Source organism: Amia ocellicauda, chromosome 21 (assembly GCF_036373705.1).
Source record: "Amia ocellicauda isolate fAmiCal2 chromosome 21, fAmiCal2.hap1, whole genome shotgun sequence".
NCBI classification, from domain to species: domain Eukaryota; kingdom Metazoa; phylum Chordata; class Actinopteri; order Amiiformes; family Amiidae; genus Amia; species Amia ocellicauda.
In genome coordinates, this window is record NC_089870.1 from 22231185 (window position 1) to 22247779 (window position 16595).

Genomic DNA, 16595 nt, shown 5'->3' on the forward strand with positions numbered 1-16595 from the left:
CCTCAGCACATCAACACAGCACTGCGAGTCCAGCGCTCGACGTCTGACCCACGGAAGTGACGTCGGGCTACTTCCGCCGCCTCGTTGAGCTCCAACATGGCGGCGCCCTGAGTGTCACGCTGAGAGTTATGGCTGCGATGAGTTGAATGAATGCAAACGCGATACTTTCGTTTTTATTATTTCAATACGGTAATGAAATGGAGGGTATGTGAAATATTTGTGTTTTCTACATCCTACCCGTTTCAATCAATATAAAACTCTATGTATGTGTTTGTGCTGAATCGTTTCGTGGATGTTTGTTTATGTTTCGCAGGGAAAAGTCCAGGCAACGCCAAGACCTGCAGAAAACCCGTGTTGAATAACAGCGCCAGAAAAATAAAAGACAACGCTGCCGACTGGCACAACTTCATCCTGAAGTGGGACAAGCTGAACGACGCCGGCTTCACCATCGCAAACAAAATCGTCAACCTGAAAATAAACAAAGAGTGAGTGCAGAATCGCTGCACACTGATATGTTTTACTGTGTAGCTACCTCGGTGCAGAACCCTACCCCCAGCTATAGTGAAGATACTATAGTGAAAGTACTTCATGATATATTATTGGATACGTGTTATTCTGTGGTAGTATGCAGGCTGATATCAGTGATAATAATTGGGCACAAGCCATTTCTGCACCCCACCATCGAAGTAGGTGAAATACTGTATAATGTAGGTTAGAAATAGGCTACCAAAGTATCCTACATAGCACTTGATCGCATTGCATTTACCACAGTACACTTTACTCTGATTTTATCACGGTGCACAATGCACAAGCAACTTAACTTGTATACTTGTGAAGCACTGTATGTAGTTCGGTCTGTGCAGCGCAATATCTGTAGGAGTCGGTGTTTATGATGAAGATGCAGAGACTTTCAAAATCTGTATTATTATTCATGTTCTCACCACAGAACTAATAACTTGATTTGATTTTGACACACTAGACCTTTAACCTGTGCTCTGCTTCTGTCCACATCAGTGCAGAAAAGTCGGAGCTGAAGCTGGAGTGCGAGGGCCCAGCTCTGCCCTCCCCAGACACAAAGCCACCGGGCCCGAACCCAGAACTGCAGGAGGAGTGCACCGCTCTGCTCGACATCGTGGAGAAAATGGTACGTCCTGCTTTAACTGAATTCAGACTAAGACGTGCTCTGGAAGGTGTCAGGAACACACGCTGATGCCTGTAGACGAGGAGCGAAAGTCTGGATAAATGTTTGTTTTTCCTCTTCATACGGGACGGTCAGGCTGGGCTCGTATCGAAGATGGAGAAGCTCTCATCCTCCGTAAAAGGGATCTGTGAACTGGAAAGGTTTCAGTGTGGAGAAGGAGGCAGAGCGAGTCCCCTATTCAACACGTGGACAACGGCACAGTTTGGTGAGTGCAGTGCGTTCGCTACATGTTTAAAGGACTGGTTCAGTCTGTGTAGACTAGTGGGGCACTGAGGACATCGGTGGTCCTCAGGGTTGAATCTTTGCCTGGGTGAGACCCCATTGCTTAGCCCAGTGGCTGTGCGCTAGAAGTTGTGGAGGCCAATTTCCAATTTTATTTTCGAAAGCTGGCACTGAGGGAAAAGCAGGCTAGAGAAGACATACCGACACTGAGAATGTGGCACAAACAGACAATTGAAATCATGCAGGACTGACTTTTAAATACTTATTTTCTCTTTCCAGATCAAGTGTCCTCCAGACTTTGTGAATCCTACAGGCAGGAACTGAAGCTCAAACAGACCACCGTGCAGGAAATCGCACACACCTCTGACCGCAATCTCTCCATGGTGTATCTGTCGGCCTGGCTTTACCAGCCGTACGTGGAAGACTGTACGAAGGTGGATCTGGAAGGCATGTTGCTGGAGACGGGGCACCGACCGCTGTGAGGGGAAACCAAGGTCTGGAAAAGGTTGTTTTTAATTAAATAAGTGGAAGAGTTTCTCCGTAAAAGCACTGGGATCTTTTCTCTTCTTAAATAAAGCAAATTCATGAGTGAGAAATTCTCAGAATATGTGGACAAGTTGCATCCATCAGCTTCAGATGGACAATATTGGACAATGACTCAGAGGGGACGTTGGTATTTGTGTCCCTGCTCTCCCCACCCTTCCAACAACTACTTGTAATGATACAGGGATTTTTTGGGAAGAAGCTTATTACCACAGAATGGAAAATGAATGGGAGATCGTCAGACAAGAAAAAAGTGCTGGAGCGAATATTTTGGTGAACAGTGTCCACATGCCGGCACAGAAACGCTACAGGGTGCGAACAGAACATTTACCCATGAAAATTAAATTAAAATGTTTTGATACGAGACTGGTCTTTTTTTCTTGTAACAAGACCAAATGGTCAGTTTTCTGTAAATAAAAGTGCTTACACCGGTGTAAAACAATACTCTGCTGTTTATTTACACTCCCCTGAAAGGGTAGGTTTCTCAGAGTTCGAGGAGTTTCACTTTTCAAAGGCAGTGAGAAACAATTAATTTGGCAGATTTTTGAAACCTTACAAAAAGGAATAACAAAAATAGTGCAACAAAAGCTTTAGTTTTTTTTTTTTTTTTTTTAACCATTTGTATTTAATTTTAAGCTATACATATGTACAATATCATAGATCTTCAACTTTCAGGAGGGATACATTTCTTAGAAAAAACTAAATATATTTGCAACAATGAGAAACACTTGGTAAACTTTACAATTTGTACAAGGAAAAAAATAATCTGCAGGAACAGGCTGTACAAATAATTTAAAAGTCTACAGCTTGAATATCAAGGTTATAAAACTTAGGGAACGGGCCCTTCCCGGCTCAGGGGCCCGTCTCAGACACCAGGATGCCCCCGCTCTGTCCTTCTGTGTCGATGCCCAGCAGGGCCTCCACCGTCTCCAGGGGTACGCCCTCAGGCGCGCGGATGTGCATGGTGGTGCCGTTGGCGTCGGTCACGATGACTATGCGGTCGGACGCCAGGCCCCCCGCGCCGTGGTGCATGATGAGCCCCTCGGCCGTCTGGATGAAGATCTGCTCGTGGCCCTGGGAGAGCAGCTCCTGGTTGGCCTCGGAGAGCTGGAACTCCACCGTGCCGCCCACGGCGATGTGGTGCTGCAAGCTGCCGTTAGTCTCCATCCCCCCGTCCTGCGCCAGGTCCGTCAGCTCCATCACCTGCAGCTCGCTCTGCGCTGCATGGCTGTCCTCCTCCGTCTCCGTGCCACCGGCCACAAAGACGCCCTCGTGCTGCGGAGCCTCGCCGGGCCCGGCCACGTGAGTCCGGTAGGAGTGGTCCAGGGGAACCACGTCTCGGCTCAGAGCGTTCTCCAGCTGCTGCATCTGGTCGGCGATGTCCGAGTCATTCAGCACCTCGGAGGGCTCGGCGCCGCCCCGCTCTCCTTGGGAGATCTCCTCTAGCAGAGCCCCGCCCTCAGTCTCTCCATCCGCCCCGGCCTCCTCCTCTCCATCTGGCCCCAGCTGCGCCTCCTCGCCACCCCCCGCCGGTGTCACCACAGTGGTCTCGCAGCCCCCGCCCGACAGCTGCCCCTGCACCAGCTCCTCAGGAGAGAAGTCTGCGTCCAGGCTGGTGAACATAACTGGCCCGGCGCCGCCCGCCTCCCCCGGCTCCGTGACCTCCTGGAGCTCCTCCACCTCCAAGGGCTGGTATAGGAGGACTCCGGACGGGTCACCCCCGGGCTCCAGTGCAGCAAAACCGCCACCTGTCTGCAGCAGCTTGTCTCCCAGCGCCGCCGCCTCCGCCACGGCTGCCTCGGGCCGAAGCTGCTCGTGTCCTGGAGAGAGAGAGGTCGAGGGGAGGCAGGGGAGTCAGGCAGAAGGTCTAAGAGCGTCTGCACATTTATAAACATCTCTGCTCCTCACTGCCTCTCGGTGGAACACAACATTGGACCCCAGCAAGCAGGACACGGTCACACACATCACCCACACATACACAAATCTCACACGATCAAAGGAATCTGAATAAAAGTCATTTATAGAATCTGTGTCCCTAAAATGTCATGGTGCGATGTGAGCGTTCTTTCAGAGTATGTGTGGGAGAACACTGAAGGGCACACCGCTGCCACACGTACCTGGTCTGTCGCTGCCCGCGGTCGATGGCTCCTCTCCAGAGACACCCTGAAGTCCGTTCTGGCTGATGTAAATACCGTTTGTCGCCCCCGATGAGTCTTCCAGTCGAAGGCTCTTTGCCGGCGGCTGTGAACTGCCCCCCCCACACTGGGAACACACACCCAAGAGCCACGATCACTCACCGCTGCACCGGCACACAAGACACTCTCGCCAACACTAACATAACCAATAACCGACAGGAAACATCAGATCTAAGTTCAGATTTAAGTTAGTTTTGTTAGTTTCATGTGTCTATGTTGTGCACTATCTTTACAATAATCTTTTAATTAGTAAAGCGTGTGGTAGTTTATTTTGGAAATTGAAAGAAAAAAAAAAAAAACATATACACACGTGACCAATCTATTAATACTTCCAAATAATTATGTATCTCAAAGTGTCAGAAGAAAATAAGATGCATAATCAAGGAAAAATAAAGCGCTGGAGACACAATATCCCTGGAAGCACAAGGACAAGCGGAGAACGAGTGAAACGCACAGCTTTCCGTTTCCAAAAACCCACTGGTTTACCTCGGAGTCTGTGAGGGGTCTCTTGCCGGCTGGAAGGTGGTTTTCCTTGCAGACCCCCTGCACCGCCCGGCTCCTCTTCACCAGCTCCTCGATGCCCAGAGACCGGGACACCTGCCAGGAGGAACTGGTTACTGTCTTTGTCATCTTCACCTCTCTCCCTCCCTGTCACTCTCCCCTTCACCCGCCAGCCCGGTCTCTCCAGCAGGACGGTTCCTACCTGCAGGTCTCGGATCTCCAGGGCGGCGTTGGGCCCAACGCCGTGTGCCGAGCCGAAGTGGTCCTGTGCCATCTTCTTCACCTGGCCGTGCAGCTGCTCGAACTCGCGGTACACGTCTGCGAAGTGGGGCCTGGAGGGGCGGCCCTTCTCCACCTTCATCAGCAGGAACTCCCACACGGTCATGACCTTGGCCAGCCGGGGAAGCGCCATCTCCATCAGCTCCTCATTGTCGCACTGCTGCAGGATCTAGTGAGAGATGCACAGGCAGGCGTCCGTCAGGCGTCCACATCGGTCACCAACGCTCGTGCCGAGTGGACAACGCACCGCTGACGGCTGCCCCAGACAAACAGAGTCTCTCACCTCTTTCAACCGCGCTCTCCTCCTCTGGATCTGCTGCTCTGTGGTCACCCCGCCCAGGTACTTCGGGGGCCGCCCCGGCTTGGCTCTTCTCGCTGGACGTCCCGACAGTTTGGGGCGTCCTGGCCTGCCGGGGCCCTTGGGTCGACCGGGTCCTCTGGGCCGGCCTGGACCGGCGCAGGTGGGCAGTGCGGGGACCGAGGGAGCAGGAGGGACTGCGGAGTCAACCTGAGCCGGGGATGGAGACAGAGAGGAACAGGCCGAGACCATCAACACAATACACTAGAATTGAATTTCATAATAATGAGAACATTGATAATGATTTTCCTTCTCACTACAGCAGGAAAGGTCCTGTACAATCCTGAAGATGAACCAAAACGTCATTAACTTATGAGCAAATATTATTCGTTAATCTTCCATACTGGTGCTTTAAACTCTGGCCTGAAACACAGATACCCCGATCAGGGCCGATTCACTTATCACTGCCCCCCACCCCCACCTGGCAGACAGCAGTCATTCAAAGTGGAACTCCTTTAGGTTCCCCTTTAATATCGTGTTTTATATCGATTTATCAGGTATCATGTCAATCGAGTTGCATGATGCGACTTTAGCTCAACAGCAACCTAAACAATCACCTCCCAGAGCATTATGCTCTTCTCGTTTCCGATTTAAACAGCCCTTCTGCTCACCTTCGTGTCTTCTGGTCCTGACAACGGTGCCGATTCTGTGGCTGTTGCGATAACAGTCTCTGCCGTAACACCGGGCCCCGCCTTGGGCCTCTCGCTATCTGCGGTCTGTGGTGCCGTGACCGGCGTCAGCGCGGCCCGTCCATCTGTCTGCGGGGCCGTGACCGTGGTGGTGCCCCCTGCCGAGAGAACTGCTCCGGACCCCACAGCAGGGCCCCTGACCTCCTGGTTTACGGGGCCCCCCGAGCCGGGCCCCTTCTCTCCGTGTGCGGGATTGAGCCTGTAGTGTCTGGACAGGCCCCCCCGCCCGATGTAGGCCTTCTCGCACGTCTCGCACTTGAAGGCCTTGGGGTTGAGGTTAAAGTTAATGGCCCCCGTGTCGCCACCGCGCTCCCCCGGCCCCCCGGCCACTCTGTCCTCCTCCTCCTCCTCCTCCTCCACGCTGATCTCAGAGTAGTCGTCCGAGTCAGAGGGGTGGCCGTCGGCCAGGTCCTCCCTCTTGATGAACTTGTAGTCCTTGACCTTGTACTTGGGCGGGCGGGAGATCCGACCCGAGCGCGTCTTGATCTTCTGTGGCTTCTTCTCACGCTCCTTCTCCTTCTGCCTCTCCTTCCGGTCCAGCGCCCCCGAGACAGACCCCGAGCCTGGGGCGCCAGACACCACGGCCACCCCCCCGCCCTTCCCCGGTCTCCCGTTCAGCGACGGCTTGGCGGGCAGCCTACGTGGTGCGGTGGAGGCGCCCTCCGCCGTTGGCACCCGCCTCTGCACCAGCAGCTGGATGGGGGGCTCGCCAGAGCCGCTGTGCAAGAAGAACTGCTGCTGTTGCTGCGATTGCTGCGGCCCCCCAGTTCCGGGGAAGGGCTGGATACGGATGATCTGGGGGCTGCCGATGCTGAGTGCCGGCGATACGCTGACCCGGGTGGTGGACTGGCTCACCGCCGAGACACTCCTCTGCTGGAACATGGCAAGGGGTGGCATGGGCCGCTCTGGGGGCTCCGGGGCCGAGAGGTTCTTCACCTGGATGCGGATGGTCTCCAGCTGCTGGGGGAGAAGATGGGAGCGTCTTGAGGAGGAACAGCAGGGGTCATTCAATAGCATCAACAAGTCCACAGGCCTGACCGTAAACACGCCACACTGCCGGACTGTCACTGGTGTGTTGTCAACAAACTCAAACCCCTCCCCCCAAATCTCACCGCCTCCTAAGGACTCATAGGGGCTCGTTTAGGTCACCCCAGCCACCTCTTCTGCAGTCATTAACGAACCCCACTCTGGTCTGGTGGATCTCACAGAGGTTCCCTCACTGACACGCAGCTCTCCTGCACTTGACTTTAAACTCATAACAATCCTACACGTGCACTCCACCGTACCACCCGCACCCCCATCTCGTACCTTCTTCTGGATCAGCCGGGTCCCGTTCTGCGCCCGGTTCTGCTGCAGCGCCACTTGCTTGGCCACATGCTGCAGCTGCTGCGACGCGTTCTGCACGACGGCCAGGGGCTGCGCGCCGGCCGGGAACAGGCAGCCCGCGTCCAGGGACACCTGCGCCTCGGAGCCTGCGCCCTGCGCCTGGACGAGCGACACCACGCCGTGCTGCTCCACGGCGGCCCCGGCGGACTGCTGCGCCTTGGCCACCTGCTCGATCACCTGCTGTAGCTCCTCCGGCGCCAGGGTCGTGCTGTGGTGGATGAAGTGAGCCGGGGCCGCCGGGGGAGGATGCTGTGGCCGGGTCTCGAAGATGCGTGCCGCCTCGTTCTCCGTCACCTCCACCAGCTGCTGCTTGGCCAGCTGCTCCACCAGCTGCCGCTGCTCCTCGGCGGTCAGCCCGGTGCCCTCCACGAAGCTGCCGTCCGGCTGCACGTAGATGATGGTGCTGGTCGCCGGGTTCATGCCATCCACCAGCTCCCCGGCCACGGCCGCGAAGTCCGCCACGCTCTCCCCGCCGGGCGCCTCCACGAAGGACGTGGTGATGATGTTGCCCTCATGGAGGATGCCCTCGGCGCTGGTGAAGGAGCCCACCACCTGGCAGCTCTCGCCCTCCACCGCCGCCTCTCGCCCCCCGTGCAGGTACTCGGCGATGCCCGGGGACCCCGTCAACTCTTGGGCGCACAGCTCCACCGGGTGGCCGCCGCTGCCGTCCCGCTCGCCCAGCCCCCCGAGGGACACCACCCGACCCCCGGCGTGCGGCGCCACGGCCTCGCTGTGCCCGGCAGCCCCGCCGTCGCTCTGCCCCTCCGCGGCGCCTGCTGTCATGTTGCTCTCATCCTCCGTGTCCGCCATTTTGGTCGGAGTGGATCTCGGGCAGGAAGAGCTGCTGGCGCAACAAAAACAAAAAAACTCGGAGGATTTTTTTTTCCGCGCCCGAGTCGGGGGCCGCAAGAGCCGCGAAAAACAGACGCGACTGGACGCCGGTTTTAATGGAAACTGTGGAAAAAAGGACTTTGTCGCAGCGACGGTCGCAGCCTTTTATAAACGTCACAGCCAGCTCCAGCGCGTCTGCGGGTACGGGCTGCGGCGAGGGTCATTCCGCCAGAGCGGCGCTCCGCGGGCGCGTTCTGAGATCAGAAACCTCACAACTGACAAATATCACCTAAAAACACACATTTCAGCCAGCGGTGGCGATTAAAACAACGGCCTGGTTACAGTGGCGTCTGAAAGAAGAAGCCGCTGTTATTGTATTTGATGTTTAAATAATGTGTCCATACCCATATATGTATAGGCTATAGATATGGAGTGTAGATATATTGTGGCCTATAATTTGAGTTTTCATATAATAAAATGCCATGATTAACAGTAGGATATATATATAAAGTGCTTAACAGAATATTGAAGCAAAAATAAAAGGAAGCGCCCAACGTGGGGCTCGAACCCACGACCCTGAGATTAAGAGTCTCATGCTCTACCGACTGAGCTAGCCGGGCGGTGTGTTACCCAGCTTGTACAGTTTGTATTGTCTCTGTCAACAATTAAAAAGATTGGTTAAAAAAACAGTATGAACACGAACTGAAATCTCAAGGCCTTGTATAAATGTAGAAAATGTTTCTTATATAAATAACAAACTACAACGATAAACTAAATACACACTATATACAATATATATACACACAAGACTATACTGTAAAAAAAGTGTTCAAATTACTTTAAAAAATTTAGGCAACAGTTTGCATGGATCTTTTTGAGTTATACAATGGACTTATATAACCTACTTACAATTTACCCAATTTAGATATGTCAGAACAACATATATTAATGTGTTGGTGTAACTTAATTGCATTTTGTTCTGACAACTTAAAATATAAAGTTGATTTATCTATATTTCCTAGTCAATGCAACTAGGAATAATGAGTGGCTACAATAAAAGTATTTTGAGTTGTTTTAACTCAAAACGGTCCATGCAAACAGTTGCCTTAATTTCCCTGCTTTAACACTACTAAAAATTATGCCATTTTCTCACAGCTCAAATAAATCAAATATTGCAAACAGCTCAGAGGGAAGTTTTTATTCAAACATGCTTCTGACAGACTTATGTAATCTGCTCATAGAAGAATCCAGAAAGTCTCAAACTCCCTAATATTTTGTCTCTGTATGTTCTGACACTGCCCGTTTACAACCGGTGTCAATGTAAATTAAGTAAAAAGTACTATTTTCATTATTTGTTACCCCTCTGTATGTTCAAGAAACTATAAACGCTATGTAAATTATTTAACAACAAAAAAGGTACACAAAAAGCCACCACATTGCTTCAAAACAGCACACAACTTTAACCTCTACATAAAACTTTGTGCATGGTATTTGGTGTACAAATTGCCATATTAAATTGCGGAATAAAAACAAAACGGAAATGTCAGAGCACAGACAATTTTGACCCACCAGGCTTCACTACGATCCTTAAGCTAACAATTTGTTTTTCATCGAGAGCACTTTCAGAGACAGTTTCCATTATCCAGCTCCAGAAAAACCTTCTGAAACACTTCAAATATAAACTTCAGATCTTTTGGGTACTGCACATCGAAGGCATGTATAAAGCCTAACAGAGTGCAGCATGCCTGTGGCACGTTACAGATACTGGACATTACTTGTTCACCCTCAATTATGATACCGATGTCCTCTGGGCTGTCACCCGCTAGCTGTCACAAAGATCTTTAAAATGTGTTGAGAGAAGTTGGGCATCAACTCCATCCACATCCTGTTAAATCACACAAACAAAAAGAAAAGGGCTCCTTTAATCCAGTCACGGTATTCCACTTCTTTCAACCTTTGACTGTATGTCATCATTACCCCTGTATAAGTTAATGAACAAGCGCTCAACTTTTTCAGTTGCCGCCTTCCTTATATACGGCTATAGAGACAATTCCCTCTCCATTGACTTCCATTCATTCAGCAACGGACATGAATTTTGGTTCCAGACGCAAAGTCTTCCTGGACCTTGAAGCACAAAAGACAAATAAATCAACAATACACAGCTACCAATCACAATTTTTCAATGTGAAGTAAATGTAATAGACTTGACTACCAAGAAAGAAGCCAAATACAGGAACTGACCTGAGAAAAGTTAAACAGGGCTGGCCATCTCGCCTTCATATCAGCAACTGATGGACACTGGAGAACAACCTCCTGTCTTCACAGTGAAAACGTATTTGCCATTTTTTCACTAATGATCTTGGAGTTGTCTCTCTTTTTTGTTTCTTCAATCAATTCCTCCCTTTCTTTTCCAAGAGTTTCCTTTGTCTCTCCAGTTGGGTAAGGTGGTAAATAATTCACCTCTGCCTTTTTAGGTTTTTTAACATTCCTGTTTGAGGGCATTTACAGTGAGCCCAGGATACCCAAGGTTCCTGAGCTTTGTCCCGTAATTCCCCATTTTATACTTTAAGCTCGTCTGCCACCCGTAGAAACCTGAAACCAAGCCGGGTTCTTTGAGACAAGGATGCTTCTTGACAAGTGCTTCTGCAACAGCACAAATCTGTGTACTGGATGGAAACGCTACATACCGATAGATTGTCTCCGCCAACTTTCCAAGAATGTCTGCCTTAATGCTTGGTGTATTCAGGAGACTGCCATCCTTGAGATAACTTTCACTGGCTCACTCTAACACAAGCTCAGTGTTGTAGGAGAATCGTGGGATGGGAAACTCCAGTGGCCAAGGGACAGATCTTTCTGCACTTCGGTCAGGAGACGACAAAACCGTGTCCGCAGAGGAACCGTGCGATATAGAGGAACTGGCCTCATCTGGTAAAGGGCTCAGGGAGACACCCTCAATGGTGTCAATATCAGTACACCTTGGCAGGCACACTGAGGATGCAATGTGCACAACTTTCACTGTTTCCTTATCTTGAATTAGGTCAGTTGTACATAAAGTAAAAAACTGGTCTCCAAAATCACTGTCCATATATTGAAGAGTCAACTCCCCTTGCACACAGAAAGACTCTTGGACAGCTGTGTGGAGTTCTTCCACTGTAGGCGGGATTCCTGTAGGTAGGGTCAATTTGTGTATATCATGGTCTTCAAGAATGATGTAACCCACAATAAAATGACATGAATAGGTGTAAATAATTCACTAAAATGCACAAATAAGTTTAATTAGTTCAAATGTATGCATTTAATTGATTAACAGTCAGTTAAAACGGTCAATAATTGCAATAATTTAATGGGAACAGTTAAAAGTATGCCTTGTAATGTAATGACATTTCCCCTTAAGAGATTGGTTGGCCTAGGTCACATAGGGAAGCTTCTAGCAGATCTGAGAGCGGAGGAGAGGAGCAGAGGATTAGCGAGCAAAATACTTTTATGAAGAGCCGATTTAGAAATTGGAAACGGGTTTGGTGAGTTTCAACTCTTTTCGTTGAACTTTTGCTTGTAATGATTGCACCTGTGAATGTTAATAGAGAACTAATAACGTAGCTAATTGGGTGGAAAAAGCCATACATACAAACTGTTTGGCAGTTAATATTTTTCAGTTTATTAAGGAAACCAAATGTGAATGTACACTGTTAGTGGGAAGAGGTTTTATTTAAGTTTATTTATTTAAAAGACGGTGTTCCGACTTGGAGCCTGGTTAAACAACATAGCAGTAACGTCACGATTCACAGTAATTGTAAAACTTTATTTATTTGATTTATATTCATAGAATGATTTATTTCCCTTATGACCTGTTGTACAGGTCAGGTTTTTTGTTCCTGTTGGAAATTGATGGAGCCAACACCACGGACGGCGTTGTAAAGACGAGAGCTGCCCTTAATCGCGCCAGTGAGAGGATCCGCTGCGTGTGGGTGGACAGTTGATCAACTCGTGCCAGAGCGGGAGGAGCTGGGAGTTTTGAATTGAACTGAACTGGAATGCATACCTGGAACTGAATTTGAACTGAACCAAAGTGTCATCTGTTTTATATTGTCTTTTATTTCATAATTGTCAATGTTATGAGTTATGACAGTGTTTCACTTTAACTTGGAAACTGTGAACTTGTTGTCTTACCTGTGAAAGGAAGGGAATGAAAAAAGGGTCGACCCAAGAAAATAACAAAATCAAAATAGGCACAACTTATTAACCTAAAATAAGATAGTTGCTTGCAAACAACATAATAGACAAAATAGATTTTCTGAACCAAACTATTTCTGACCTAGGAAAAGAGAAAGTGAGTCTTACTTACCTTTCTGTTACCTGCAGGATTGTTAATTGGTTTGAATAACTATTGCATATATTGTTTTTGTTTAACCTCAATAAAGTGACGTCTTTTGTATTTAAAGTGTCTGGTCTTTGGTCTGATTTTATACTGTTAACCCCACTCCAGTTACACCTAGAACTGGTCCAGTAGCATAAATAGTGTGGTATTGGTGGATACAAGTGCTACAATTACCTTCAGTCTCACAGGCTGAGACATTTTTTCTGACTGCAACCGAGGAGTCTGAAAGAGTACAAAAGAAAAACATTTGATCTTGATACATTTCTTGTTAATACATCAGGATTAGGGGCAATTCTAGCCTTTCCCTATGCGGTAGAAACATGCATCTCCAGTTGTATTCAGTTGTGATGTCTGAGAGACCTTATGTTTTAGATTTTGAGAGCCAATGTTCATAACACTGAAAATGACCTAAATCAGGGGTTTCAAACTCAATTTTACCACGGGCCATATGATCATTTCAAGTTTCATTCGAGGGGTGCATAAATATTTGCTCATCCCTATGTATAATTCACTGTCAATTGAAAAAAATTGGCAACACTCAATTTAAAATAGTTAGAATTATACTTATTTTTTTAACATTTTTAACATAACATCACTAAAAGAGAATAAAAACATTGACCTCGGGCAACCACAGCCAGGATGCAAAATGCGCCACCAAATATTGCCCTATAAATAGACAACATTAGATACTAGTATATAGATGTGATTTAATAGAATATAATACAATAGTTAGGCGATGCAGCCAGGCTTACTAACAACAGCAGAAACCAGCACTGCTAGAATGGCCCCGTGTCTGTGAAAGAGCATCTCTTGCTTAAAATAACAGCAAGTTTAAATAGTAATAACTTGACAATTAGTCAATTAGGACACCGGTTGAAATTAGGGAACAATGCATCAAACTGAGAAAGCCTATTAGTCTAAAATTGTAGCCACCTGAAACACATGGTTTGCTGTAGTTTTTTTTTTAAATCAGCCACTTTGTGCAGCCTTTGCTCTCTCTCCAAACACCCATAGTACTTCTCTTTCAGCACGGCTAAACTGTCCTTACAAACTAGGCATGCAGGTTTTAAACTCTGCTCCACAAACAGATATTCCCACTCCCAGCTTTCCTGAAACACTCTACCTTCCTTGCTGATTTTTGTTATCTTGGACATTTTAAGTTGAGTTTATTGCAGATAACTGAAAGAGCAGGAGCGCGGACAGTAACTCAGCCTGTGATTGGCTATTAAAACCCTAACTTGCGCCAATTAAACTCGCAATGGCTGATGGGAATTGTAGTTTTCACACGCAATTTCCACATCCACAAACTATCGCGGGCCTAATTACTTAATGATAAACCACCTTTGCAGGGGCTGGATTAAAACCATTGGGGATGCGGAATTTGGCCAGTGGGCCTTGAATTTGACACCCCTGCCCTAAATATCACAAAACAAATATAACAGGACATACAAAAATGCCACAAAAGAAAAAAATAATTACTATGTTTGCTTACTATGGAAATGCAGGTTAAAATAATTCTTCCAAAATGACCTAAGACAAGCAAATGTGCCGCTTCAATGTAACCATGCGCTTTCCTCCTATGGTATATGCTGCCAAGGAGTACACGTCACCAAGTTCCTGTTGCTCAAGAAGTAGTACATTTCCTGCATCTTCCTGTTGAAATGAACGCAAGTGTTCATTGTACCATGCACACTGAGCCTTCACTATGAAACTGACATTGTTCTGAAGGATTACAATTTGAAGGATTTCAACAAAGTCAGGTAGTCCCCCTGTTGAGCCATAAACCAAGATCATTCCCACTATGTACTGTGTTCCATAACAGGATATGGCATGTGAAACTGTGCACACGTTTGGCTTGGAAACGTATGTCGAATGGCTACCTTTATTACCTTTCGTAATTGTATCTGACAAATCATCCTCTTGATCAACATATTCAACTGCCTCTCTCTCATTACCATCACTTGATACAGAAGCATTTGGTTGTATGTCTGACTGATCCTGATCTTGCCTGCTAATCACTTCTACCTTAAAATCAGTGAGCAAAAGGGGAGCATGCTTTCTACTTTTGTGGGATGCAAACGTCCCATAAATGTTTGTCTGAAAGTCACAGCCTGCAAACACATACTTAACAGTTTCGTGATTCTTTAAATGGTGACCAATGTGTTCAAAATATTCTCTCTCATTAGAATGACTTTGGCAACTGCTCACTTGACATGTGAACAATAATACCTCCCCGGACCCAACTGGATCGAATACTGCATGGTACTTTGACACATGTGTGAGGAGGGCACTCCATGATTTAAAAGAACACGGGCAATCAGAATGTGGGCATGGTAGTGAATGTCTTCGTTGGAATGTGTCCTGCTGCAGTCTATAGTGCTTTAGAAGATCACCTTCAGTCCGTAGAATAGAGGTGCAGACCTTACACTGCCATCTCATGAGAACCTGAAAAGGGTAAAACAGAGTGCCAAGAATCTACTAAAATTGCATTGATGAGCATGACAAGAGAAAATCAGCTGAGTCATTTTAAGAAAACATTGGTGAATTAGCTAACGACCTGCAGCATCAAATGTGAGAAAATGTACATTTCTTTCTAAAAAATACATACAGCATAACACTAACCTGAAGTATGTTGAAAAAACGTCACACTGTAAAAAGTAGCTTCACTGGATGAATGTGGCCTGTAGGAAGTTGAGCAATACATTTATTAGAAACTGCTGTTCTCTTACATGTAGGCCTAACATTCAAATTAAGCTACTAGCTACCACCTACTTTTACCTTCTGGCATTCAACAGGTAATAAACTGGCTTCAGGTTAGCTGACTTGCTTATCATGAGATGGAGTAGGTTTTTCAAAAGCATATGTGTTTGCCTGTGTAATCTAGGTGTTCAGTGGACCCTTATTTTAAACCACTGAACTAAGCCACAACCAAATCAAAACCTCTCCTTGCAAAGACGTGTGTTGGTATGCCAATTTGCAAGCTGTTAACAGCAGTTTAGTCTATTAGCCATCTAGCTAACTGGTCTGCTCATCATGCTACAGAGGAAAAAAAACGCATTCTTAACCTTTTGAGCAGTACCTTCTAAAAATGCTCTGCCATGACCCAGGGAGTGACTGTTTTTGTAGGAGCTTAAAATGTGATTCCTTTAGAGTACCAGCATCTCTGTTCATCCCAGAGGGAGATGGTGGGAAAATATATGTATAGAACTTTACATATCTGAAGTGAGTCGATTAGTTATTTTACATACCTAAACAGTAACGACATGCCTATATTAAATATTACAAAATATGTCATGGGTATGGGTTTTGGTGTGACTGGTCAGAACTGGTCATGTGACTGACGTTCCAGAACCTCTGTGCTCGACTGTTACTGTAACGACTTGCTAAACACGCGTAGATAATAATGCGCCAAATACTGTTACACATCTGTTTGAAAATCTACCTCACAGACGAATTAGGTTGACTAGAGCGATCTAGCTAGACTGCGCGACCATTACGTTTTAGGACCTATAGTTAGCTAGCTAAATACTACACATGCAACATGGTGGAAAACACGCAATAAGCCAGCGAAGGCACATCAGCCTGGGACTAACATTAGTGCTGTGACAGGGTGAACTACACAGTGTATAGGTTATTCCTAAAACGACGGGATTAAAAATCTTACCGTAAGTAAATCGGCGAAACGGCGGCCGAAGACCGCGCTCGCCGTCTCCTCGCAGGCGGGCAAATCCGCTGCATGTGCGCATGCGTAACAGCGTCACTGCATGAGGCGTTGATTTGAACTCAATTTACCATTCTCGTTATTTGAACTAAAAATAGATTGGCCTTCAAAATAAGAGCTGCGATGAATTTATTATAACAAAAAATAAGCTCCACGAACGTAAAATTATCTGCAATAGACAATAACTAAATGTTCTTGAGTGTATCTTCTTAGTTTGTTATTTGAGTAATGTTTTCTTTACCCCAGAAACATTTTTACGGTGTATACACTACACAAACTATCTACACACTATAA

At 47.3% G+C, this 16595-nt stretch overlaps 2 protein-coding genes and 1 non-coding gene across 4 annotated transcripts; 1 reads left to right on the forward strand and 2 right to left on the reverse strand.

Annotated features, from left to right (window-relative positions):
- Positions 1-85: 85 nt before the first annotated feature.
- On the forward strand, positions 86-2328 carry cinp (cyclin dependent kinase 2 interacting protein). The gene is made up of 5 exons (XM_066694946.1): positions 86-204; positions 314-485; positions 1015-1144; positions 1277-1406; positions 1703-2328. The coding sequence occupies exons 1-5, from the start codon at positions 147-149 to the stop codon at positions 1903-1905; spliced, it is 693 nt and encodes a 230-aa protein (XP_066551043.1). The 5' UTR covers positions 86-146; the 3' UTR covers positions 1906-2328.
- Positions 2329-2400: 72 nt separating this feature from the next.
- On the reverse strand, positions 2401-8391 carry znf839 (zinc finger protein 839). 2 transcript variants are annotated; one of them, XM_066694948.1, is made up of 7 exons: positions 7297-8391; positions 5911-6945; positions 5225-5449; positions 4865-5110; positions 4648-4758; positions 4084-4228; positions 2401-3786 (listed from the first exon to the last, which is right to left on the reverse strand). In XM_066694948.1, the coding sequence occupies exons 1-7, from the start codon at positions 8182-8184 to the stop codon at positions 2819-2821; spliced, it is 3618 nt and encodes a 1205-aa protein (XP_066551045.1). In that variant the 5' UTR covers positions 8185-8391; the 3' UTR covers positions 2401-2818. The 2 variants fall into 2 exon arrangements, with proteins under 2 accessions (XP_066551045.1, XP_066551044.1); XM_066694947.1 differs by having other exon boundaries at positions 5911-6948.
- Positions 8392-8752: 361 nt separating this feature from the next.
- Positions 8753-8825, reverse strand: trnak-cuu (transfer RNA lysine (anticodon CUU)). The gene has a single exon. It is a non-coding gene; the product is annotated as a tRNA-Lys (tRNA).
- Positions 8826-16595: the final 7770 nt, after the last annotated feature.

Coding starts and splice junctions, on each gene's coding strand:
- znf839 (XM_066694947.1), bottom strand. CDS start 8,184: ATGGCGGACACGGAGGATGAGAGCAACATGACAGCAGGCGCCGCGGAG. Junction 6,949..7,296: donor CCCGGCTGATCCAGAAGAAG/GTACGAGATGGG, acceptor CTTCTCCCCCAG/CAGCTGGAGACCATCCGCAT. Junction 3,787..4,083: donor CGCGGGCAGCGACAGACCAG/GTACGTGTGGCA, acceptor CTCTCTCTCCAG/GACACGAGCAGCTTCGGCCC.
- cinp (XM_066694946.1), top strand. CDS start 147: ATGAATGCAAACGCGATACTTTCGTTTTTATTATTTCAATACGGTAAT. Junction 205..313: donor ATACGGTAATGAAATGGAGG/GTATGTGAAATA, acceptor TATGTTTCGCAG/GGAAAAGTCCAGGCAACGCC. Junction 1,407..1,702: donor GTGGACAACGGCACAGTTTG/GTGAGTGCAGTG, acceptor TTCTCTTTCCAG/ATCAAGTGTCCTCCAGACTT.